A 10474-nucleotide genomic window follows, 5' to 3' on the forward strand; every position below is an offset into this window, starting at 1 on the left:
ACCACATACCCTTCCCTCACCCGTTTGCTCTTTAATAAATGTTTATTCATCATCATCGTAATCTCACATCAGAACATTTACGCCCGGCTTGGTTCCCACGCCAGTTTATTTTACCGACGGTTTTTATTTATTCTGGGTTTTTGTTAAAGAGCTGGGAGCCTCCCGTCTGGCGCCAAGTGTGGCAGCGACAGGGTGAGTATTGCGTGAGGTATTATATAACTACCTTGTGACGAATTCTCCCTGCGTAGTAGTCTTTAGGCCATACGTTTTCAGTTCGAGCTGCGTGCAGCTACAATGTATATCGAAACAAAACACCAGATTGGAGACAAGGAGGTGCAGGAACAGCGGCCACTTTAATAAAGGTTTTCTGCGACGTTTCAGAATGCACTAATAGTCACAAACAATGCTCCTGCGCGCCGAGAACTCAATCCTTTGAAATTGTAAAGCATCGGTAAGAATTCGTAAACATGTAAGTGCCATCACAGAACACAGAGAGTGGGAAAAAAGTTTAATGAAATCAAAGAGGTTGCGGTGTACAACCACCTATTGCCCCTATCAACGTATATATACACGTTGGCCCCTATGGCCAGTGCAGCCATGCGTAACTCTTTCCTACCTGCTCAGATGGTGGACCGTCGTAACTGATCATGGGCGAACTGCAAAAATTCCTTCTTGCACCATGCTACGCCTAGTGACGGTAGTGTGAGGACGGTAGTGTGAGGAGGCTTATAGTTTTCCTTTGTACACCGCAATCAAATTGCGCCTACTTTCATGCTTCACTTTGCACCAACGTGTTTTCGTGTTTTCTTCTATGCGTAGTCCTACAACGGCAACTGCTAATTATGTCTATACGATTGCACATCACAAGTCGCCATTATTTAATAAAGCTCTCTCGTATCCGCCAAGTCTCACATACAATACATTTTGCTTACGAGCCTAATATTACCCACGCATCATTTCAGTGTCTATACGTGCTTTCGTTCCCACATAAAGCACCAAACCGTGAAAGCACCAGCTGCAGCTTTACGAATTGCGCAGAGATCGCAAGGCACAGATAACCCTTGTTACAACGAAGTCGTCGGAATACTAAACTGATTTCGCTATAAGCGGTACTTCGTTAAAAGGGAAATGACTCGCTCTCCCTGCACTGCCGTTGGGACGGTGAAAAACGTTAAATAGAACGAGGATCCTGACAGAACAATCTCGTTATAACGGGAAATCTGTAGACTTGGGTCTTGACACTGTTATTTAGTACGTCTCGCGGTCGCGGTGAACAGCACAAGTTCCACGTGCTCGCACTCTGATGTGAGCCCCGTATACTCACGGCGCTATCCCTGCTTCCTCCGGGCCATAGTGCCCACGGATCAGGGTCCGTGCACGAGCCTCTCATTATACGTGGACGCACGCGGAGCGGATCAGAAGACGTGCGAGCTTTCTTCGGGACCGCCGCAGCTGGCGGAGCGTGAGACGTCGTGTCACCTTTCGCTGGCCATCGAGGTCGCGCGCTCAGAATTGAATGTGCGCCGGGCGCCTATATAAGAACGGCCTCTCCATCCCTCCGCTTCTGTCCACCACCACCGCACCTGGACTTGATACAGAACTCACCTGCCAAGACCCTTGCGATCGCCTTGCTTTCATCGCTTCATCCTGGGTGCGGCGGCGTTTAAAGCACGGAGGTAACGTCCCTTCCGAACCAACGACGTCAACCTTTGGAAGTGAGTTGCTTTCGCTTGTATAAGCCTCTAAATTGCAGATGTAAGGGACCTCTACTCAATGTCAGCATTCTTAAAACCGTGAACAGGCAAAGTGGAAAAATTCCTACCATGCGAAATTTGTCTAAGAAAAGAAATTATCGCTTCTGTAATTAAGACAAGCTTGATTAACAATCAGTTATGGCGAACCAAAGCGAAGTCACATGCTTACTATTTATCGCGCGACCTTTAGCGTAAACTAGAATCTATTTATGTTGCAGTCTACCTGATTGCAATCCAGGGGTTTATCCAGAATTTTGATTTTTTGTTTTTGTGTGCGTGGGGGGGGGGGGGGTCTAAATCCTCCTGGGGGGTGTTTCAAAGTGGTTTTTTAGGGTGGGGAGTGTATAAATCCCTGGGCAGGGTGCTCGTGGTTGTGGAAGATTTTTTTTTTGGGGGGGGGGGGGGCGGTGCCGAAATTCTTCCTGGGGGGTGTCGAGGGGTGGTTTTGGGGGGGGGGTGTATAAATCCCTGGGCAGGGTGCTTGTGGTTGTGGAAGCTTTTTTTTTGGGGGGGGGGGGTGTTAGGGGGGGTTTGGGGGGTGTACAAATGCCTGTTCCAAACTCAGGGTGCTCGTCACTTCCCCACTGCACGAACGCGTTGCACCTGTACTGAGTACAGTTTTGCGTATTTGATATCTGGTGGTGGCTGTTCTTTGTCTCAATGCTTGCTACTCACAAGGATTACCGTTCTGTGTTCAAGATTCACATGTGCGGCGCGACAGAATATCGAGGACCTGAAACAGTCAAGACAGTAACAATGTGCGTCACAGATGTGAGCTCTCCATAAACGTTTCCTCCTTAGAAATAAAAAAAAAAGAAGAAACTGCTATGCAACTACTATCCTCATGTTGCTAAACGGCGCGAGGTATAAGACAATGTGCACGTTCGGCGCACGCCATTTTATCGGGTCATCAGTATTGGCTACTTTACACCCAGAAGTTAGCCATAAGCAGGTTCGCTATAGTGAGATACAACTGTATTTTTGCACCTTGACCTGGGTGCGGAGTGAGCGCAATGCCCCTCCCTTGTTTTTGATGTGCTTTTATACTATGGCGAAAAGTATAACTAGGTTGTTTCAACGGGTAAAACAGCGCCACAAACTGGACAGAGGCGTAAGAAAAGACACGACAAAGACGAGGATGTAGGCAACCAAATATCATATTGTTTCCAGACAACCACTTCTGCGAATTGTATCGGCTAGTCATGAGCAGCCAAAACCCTTTTCAGTTGTACTTTTGTGGGCGGGGAACAGTCTATCGAATATAGACTGCCAGAAAAAACAGGTTAGCCTGCAGTGCAAAACGAATAGTATCAAGCTTTTGTTCCTTCTTCCGATTACCTTTCGCATCGTCTCCCCCTTCCCCCCCCCCCTTCCCCCCCCTTCCCTCCCCCCCTCTCTCTCTCTCTCTCTCTCTCTCTCTCACACACACACACACACACACTCTCTCACTCTCTCTCGCTCGCTCCAGTTCGCGGACAACAATTCTTCCCCCAAATTAAAACCCGCCTCGCAGCGATGTCCCGTCGTGAGCTGAGCGCGTTCATCATCGTGTGCGGTCTCCTGGCGCTGGGAGCCACGGCCGTCCTGGCGGACCACGACCCCGGCGTCCATCAGCAGCAGCAGCCGCTGGCCAAGGCCCCTCCGCCCACGCACCACGGCCCGAAGGCCGAGCGGTCGGAGAGCACGAGCACGTACTTCCTGCACGACGTGGACAACAAGGCGCGCTTCGGCGTGGCCGGCTGGGGCGGCTCGGGCCTGACCATCCTGCTGCCCATCCTGCTCGTGCTGGGCCTCTTCGTCATCATCATCCCCATCTTCGGCCTGCTCTTCACCACGGGCCTGGGGCTCGCCGGGGGCTTCGGCGGAGCCGGCTACGGGGGCGCCGCCGTGCCCGGCGGCCTTTACCCCGCGGCCTCCGCGGCGGGCCGCAAGTGGGTCGGCGGGGAGTCGCCGCTGCTCAGCCAGGAGAACGTCATCAAGATGGTCAGCTTCGTCGACAAGGCCCTCCAGGACTTTGGCAAGCAGTTCAAGAATAAGCAGAGATAACTCTCCTCTGTTATGGGCACCTTTTTGTTCGTTATTGAACAGTTGTAGCTACGTGACGGAAGGGCTGGGCGAAATCCGTGCCACGTGCGAGAGGTCGGCTTCCACACAAGTGTTTATGTCCGCAGAAAACAGCGCAGTTTTTTTCAGGAGGGAGAAAGAACAAACACGCAGTATTTAATATAACAGTCCGTGCTGCGCATAGGGACCTTTCTATACTTCGCATATAAAGCGATTGTGATGTAGATACTCTACCTTGAACATCTGTGAGCAGTGTTCACGATGCTTTTAACCGATTGATTAGTTTGTAGAGAAGAGTTTTTACTTTGTATGTAGTGCTCCAGCGACGTCTGAAAAGGTGTTGGGTTGAGCTTGGGAATGCTTAGTACGGTACGGGTCTCACTTGAATGTACATACGTATGTTTGTAGCGCATGTAATAATATATACGTTTCGGCAATCTACATCCCGACATTTAACGTACCATGCGCAGACGCAAGCGCAGAAGGCCACCCAGCCAAAATGACGCACAATACCAGTCCCTGCTAACGCAATGTACTTTTCTTTTAATTTTATAAGCTGGCTATAGAGTGTTTCAAGAGGTTTTGTCAGTATGGGTACGGCGTTGCTCACATTTCATTTTGTTCATTAGCTGGATTCCTTTATTGTAAGCCAACCATTCGAATTTGTTTACATCGCTAACCACTGAAGGAAAAAAAAAGAGAGAACGGCGACGAACAACAGGGTAGCTCTTGTTTCAATATTGCACTGGAAATAAGCTCTGCGGGTCAGAAGACAACCTTTTTCATGTTATTCACTGTTTTCCCCAAAAAAAATGCTCTCGCGTGACTCGATATTCATCGCATAAGGCCAGCTGCTATAGTCTGCTGTTTTCATTTTAGGGGGCATAAGGCTCTAATTATTCTCTTGTATGTTATAACAGTGCACCTTCACATCGATGTGTTTTTCTCTCGTCACCAGCTTTCGCATGCTGTTTGTAGAAAAAAGCATCTGTTCTTATTAATTATCACGCAGCCGTGCTTTCTCTTCCTGTAGTCTGCTGTAAACACTTCCATGATGAAAACTTTATACGTTTTGTTCATCAAAATCATGTGCTCAAAAGCAACTCAATATTGCGCTTACGATTTGAGTTAACAGATACATACTGAATCTGAGTAGTTTAGCTAAATGTAAAGAATGTAAGTTTACAACACCTCCAGTTCGCGCCCACACTACCCGAGTCGTAAGCTCAATCCAGACTCGGCTACGTGCATTAGGGTCCAACCATCCAAGCTTCTGTCCAACCTCCAACAACAATCCAACATCAACCTACCGAACAACAACCCGCATGGTTGAAGTACCGGTAATGTTTCGGTAACTTCCCAAGTCGGCAATGAAAATTCAAAGCTTGAATTGGGGTTTCAACCACCAAAGCTGCACATGAGCCACCATATAGTGGAGGGACACGCAGTAAGATCAGGCAACAGCGGGCCTTAATGTGCATCTAAATGTCGACAGTAGAGGATGCGTAAAAAATGCGATTTTGTGGCATTTTTGGTAGTAAAGACGGGAGCTGCAAGTTATTGCAGCTAAAGCAACGAGGGGGTCCGTGGTGAGAAATTAAATAAAATAAACTTAGCTCAATATGATAAACCCGAACAACGCATTCGGTTAGATGAATATAGAGGACTATGGTTTGAAAGAGGCTACCATCAGTTTTTCTAACGTGAGCTGGACGTTGTATGCACAAGAGCCTTCGCGCCTCACCGCCCACAACAAACAAGCGGCTTCTGCGGCCGGGATTCATGTCTTCGCGGCCTCCTGCGCTACCTATCCCGGCGGGTCTGTGCTGTAGCAACGCTTGAGATAAGAGTGCCAAGGTTAGACGACAAAGGCTGTTAATGAATTTGTGCAATGCAAGAATAAAGGGGCCGTGTTTGTCTACCAGCTGCCCTAATTCTCGACTTTGCTGCAGTCCTATATCTTCCGCTTCACTCGTCAGGAGATACAGAACAACCTGCGATTTGTTGGTGAACTAGACGTGTAATCAGCGATGCATGATGCCGGTCCGCCGAACAGTAAGCTGCTCTCTAATACTATTATACCTGTTAATTTCAGAGCTTAAAAGAATCGGCCGACGAAAGTAAAGGTCTCAGTGCGCGGCACAATACGAAAACGCAGCGTTCAAGCTTATGAAGAGTGCGTTTGAGTGTTACTAGTCATAATTACTGTGTTGTAGTTACACATTTCCGGCATAGTCGGACGAATTGAACATGCTTTTGTTTCGCCTGGAGCAAGAATCATAGGAAACGCATAGAAGTTGTGCACGCATAGTGCACATCAATCTGGCGTAATTGTTAGAGAGAACATGAAGACACAATACAACCTTTTTGGTTTTAGTTTAAATAACTATCCTTTGATAACTCGCTCACATTTAATTTCGCGCTAAAAACTAAACAAGGGAATCCCAAAAACAAAGGTATTGGTGTACAAATCGGGCTTTGCACGATAAAGACAACACATGCAGAAAGGAGGGGCGAGCGCACGTTTAGTCCTTCCTGTACGTGTTGTGTTTTTCGCGCGAAGCCCGCGTTTGTTCACCGAAGATGTACCAACTCGCCCGAGAACAAGTTCTGATAAAAAAGTATTGGTGTGTTAACTCCATGGTAGCAGTCAAGCACTGCGGTCAAAAGGAAATATAGTTCATTATACGAGATGCGTGTGGCCCGGTGAATGCTACCTGGCACTCGACAAATCTGCCCGAACAGCGCCTCTAACTCACCGTGACATTCTACGGTGGCTGGCTGAAGAAAAGCGATAATAGGCGTTCGGGCCTTCTTGAAAAGGGCAGTTCTGTCCACCCGCTGGGACAGTGGAACCACCAGGCTTCGCTTTTGTCGCATTTCTTCAGCCGGCCACAGTATGTATATAGAATGGTAGGGTGAGTTGTAGGCAGTGATTGGGCCATAGAGTTCTTACTAAGAAACTCTATGGATTGGGCAGCTTTGCCGAGTGCCATGCAGCATCCAGTGTGCTGCATGCAACTTGCAAAATGGCCAGTACAGTCGTACAGCTAACTTTCTTGGCGGTAGGATTTGTCGGCCGCCAATCGCATGAGCGATCGAGTCCGTGTGCCGTCGTGGGCACGGCGAGAGAGTCATTTTATTCCCGAATTGAATTGTCGGGGTTCCCGTATACATCGTCTCTTTTCCTCATCATCTAGATTGAATTTCCAACTTTGCATCAAAATTGGCAGAACTGTGATTTTGACAAAGCAATGTACTCAGTTAATAAAACTCGCATTTTGTGTCCATGGTCCGGCTAGTTGTTATTCTGACGTATCACTATTTTTATTCAACAAAACTCGCTTCTTGTTCTCTTGGCCGTTCAAATAACGCTTAGAACAGTTGTTAAAGAACAAACGGTGAAGAGGAGCCAGGGGCTTCTTGCTGGTCAATGAACTCATTGCTTCTTTCTGTAAAACTAGGCAAGTTCAGGGCCTATATGAATCACCGGGTTGACCGTGCTCGGTAGAGCGTGTAGAGCTTGCTACATCTTTATGTAGGTTTGAGGGGATTGGGGATGAACTTGTACGGCGCTACCTAGATGACAGTGCTCACAGGGTTGGTTCCTCATTTTTCTCGTGGGGCCACGACCTTTTTTCTACATATGGAGCGGATAGCTTGAATCTAAATAAACTGAAACAAAAAACTGTGGTTGATTCCTCTGTCATAGGAATCGGTAAAACGCGAAATTGAAATGTGCAGCGGAATCTGAGCATGATTTGCGGGTCGGTGGCTGTCTTGTGGGTGTGCTTGGCGAGTGACGTCTCCTGGCGGGTCGCTTCGGCAGAGGTGTACTGGAGTCATTTCTGTGACGGATATGACGTCAGTGAAATCTTGGGGTATCGCGGCATAGAACACTTTCGTGTTAAAATATTAAACCCGAACGCGAACAACCCGAAATATATCTTTAGTGCTAAAGGTTGCTTCCCCGCAAGAAGACCCTGTGTGCAGGGGTGCACCCTTTACAGGCCGCTTGCTTCGTCGTACTGACGTCACTTCCGTGACAGATACAACGTCAGCAAAATCTTCGTGTAACCGGGAATAAAACACTTTTGTATAAATAAGAAAAATTTCCAGCTTTTCCACTCTGTGAAGGTGCTTGTCAGCGATGCTGCGTGCATTGGGGGGTGTTAATGCTTTTCCGAAGAGTGTGTGTCGGACACTGGTGTCTGCGGTCCGGTTGTTGTCGAACCACATCCTGTCGCACACGTTGCAGCTCGAGCCGGAAAGTTCGCGTACGCCGGAATCTGGCGTACGCAAACTTTAGCTATTCCAACCTTGGAACCGAAGGCTCTCATCGGCGTTCTCCAACTCACTATATTCACCATCGCATCTCGGTCGCTGTGCCGTCTCGCGGGCACACTTGTAAGACGCCGCATTAGTTTCGGCACGCCGTCGACGAGCACTCCCGCCTCGCTGTTATCGGGCGCGTCCCGTTCTTATCGCATTCTTCTTTACAAGTAGGCTTCACTGTGTAACACGCAATGCGAGAGAGTCAGCTTACAAAAACCAAGCTCACCCTATTTTTTTAACAGCGAAGCTGTTAAGCAAATTGTTATTTTGCATGTCCGCAGTTATTTTGCGTGTCCAAGAAAACGCCGAGCGCAGGTGATCGCGTGCCCCGCGGCGACCGCCCGGCAGTTTAAAAAACCAAGAAAATGCCAATCGATCAAGTGCGTGCCTCGCGGCGACCGCCCAGCGTCCCCGGCGCACGTTTGTCAAGCCACGCGTACCCAATTAGGAAGATTGATCAAGATTGGCCAAAAGAAAAAAAAAAACTACAGCGTTCCCCCTAATCGCGGCAACACTTGCTCGGAACACGAAGGACGCGTCAAAGCGTACGCCCCTCCAAGGTGATGTCCATTGATTATCACTTCAAAAAAAAAAAAAAAAACGATGGAAGCTCACACTTATAGCAACAAAAATGGAGTAAAGGTTGTTGCGGCAGCGAAGCAGCAGCAAATCGGCTGCAATCATGTACTTAAACCATCGTGGTGGTCATGGAAGGTGCGTACAGTTTCGCTACCTTTGAGTCTTCCGCGTTAGTGCTAGCTTCCTTCATTCTTTTAAGGCCGACTTCACTGCAAAGAAAAAATGCATTACTGGGAAGACATTTTTTTAAAATGCAATATAAGCCGTTTTGTATCAAAATATGAAAGCTCTGGGACCTTATCGACGTAGGCTTTGTCTTTGTAAGCTGACCAATCAAGCTTTCCTAGATCGCCTTAAAGTCGGCTTTACTTAAAAACACAAATGCATTGCTGGGACATTTCTTCCGTCTTCTACCAAATCTGAAGGCCCCAGGACCTCATCAGTGTCAGCTGGCTTTCCCACATTGCATTTTTCCGCGCAGAAGTCATAAGAAACTGCACCGTGGAGCAAAGTGCGTTTCCAAGCCATGTTGCGCTATTGTGGTACTGGTACGGGTCGCAGCAAGTCTTGTGTACCTGACCGTCGACCAGACAAATATGCGCAGTTGAATAGTGGTAAATGAAAGTAAAAGAAATGTGCCACAATATTTTATTTTTCAACTGAATGTGGTGACAATAAATCTTAAAAGAATTTGGCCGCCTTGCTTTGACAGCTGCCAGGGTTACGAAGTAGCGAAGTAACCATAGTTTCATTTAAACGTGCGTAATAGATACTAGTTCGTTTAAACAGTCATTTTTGTATACGTAACATTATTAAGTAATTGCCAGCAGAGCACCTTCCCTGTTCCACGGCAAAAAGTAGACGCAACCTTAACGCTCGTGCATGTATTAAGCTGGGATACAGCTAAGCAAAGTATACCGTACTACAAACCAGAACTCGTACATACTGTGCAGGCCCTTTGAGTGAATTTTTGGGAGATGATTTCTGTAATCTTGTTGTTCAGGCCGCCAGGGATATGCTTTATGAGCAGCAGGAATAGGTATTTCACATTCCAGGCAATTACCCTACTGCCCAACTCCGTATATATGCGCCAGGCAGTCTGTACAGCTGTTCCTTCGCATGGAAAGCGTAGGTTGTTTGGCTGCTTTCGTCCACCAGTGCCGTCAGCAAGAAAAAAATCGCATCCCTTAGCCTACATCTCCCGCCTGTCAGTCGGCTGCTTCGCTGAGCTTTGGTGTACGCAGTGACGCCAGCTTGTCGTTCAGTAGAGTGGAGATGGTCGAAAGCGGGTGATTTGATCAGTTTGATGGAAAATACAAACAGTAAAATGGCTCAAATTTGTTCAAGTTGATACATAACTGGTCAAAATGATTACAAATGTTTCGTGAGAACAGGCAGAAAAGACACGACGCGTTTTCATCCGTTTCCGTCCCAGTTCGACATGCTTTTCATATACTGCTACACAACCCCCCCCCCCCCCCTTACAACAAAGTAATCGGAAGGAATTTTCTAAGAAGGATGCAGCATCTTGACTCTACCAAGGTGTACGTCCAGTGATGCTGTGGCAAAACCACTACACCTGCTATGTCTACACACGCAAGTGTAGGTAGTATGGTTTACTACCCATGCATTGGCGTAGTGAACCTTATTGGCTGACTACACCAATGGACTATGCCTTATTGGTTCACAGTATTGGTAGTGGCAACCGCTTTGTGGCCAAGACAATACCAAACATGATCTGT

At 47.6% G+C, this 10474-nt stretch overlaps 1 protein-coding gene across 1 annotated transcript; it reads left to right on the forward strand.

The window, feature by feature from the left end:
- The first annotated feature begins 3269 nt into the window (after positions 1-3269).
- Positions 3270-3800, forward strand: LOC144168574 (uncharacterized). Its single transcript, XM_077697527.1, has one exon. The coding sequence runs from the start codon at positions 3270-3272 to the stop codon at positions 3798-3800; it is 531 nt and encodes a 176-aa protein (XP_077553653.1).
- Positions 3801-10474: the final 6674 nt, after the last annotated feature.

The sequence above is a fragment of the Haemaphysalis longicornis genome, unplaced genomic scaffold, assembly GCF_048455015.1.
Source record: "Haemaphysalis longicornis isolate Haplotype H1 unplaced genomic scaffold, Haemaphysalis longicornis Haplotype H1 scaffold_2, whole genome shotgun sequence".
NCBI lineage: Eukaryota > Metazoa > Arthropoda > Arachnida > Ixodida > Ixodidae > Haemaphysalis > Haemaphysalis longicornis.

Excerpts from the sequence above, each read along its gene's own strand:
- LOC144168574 (XM_077697527.1), top strand. The coding sequence starts at position 3,270 with ATGTCCCGTCGTGAGCTGAGCGCGTTCATCATCGTGTGCGGTCTCCTG.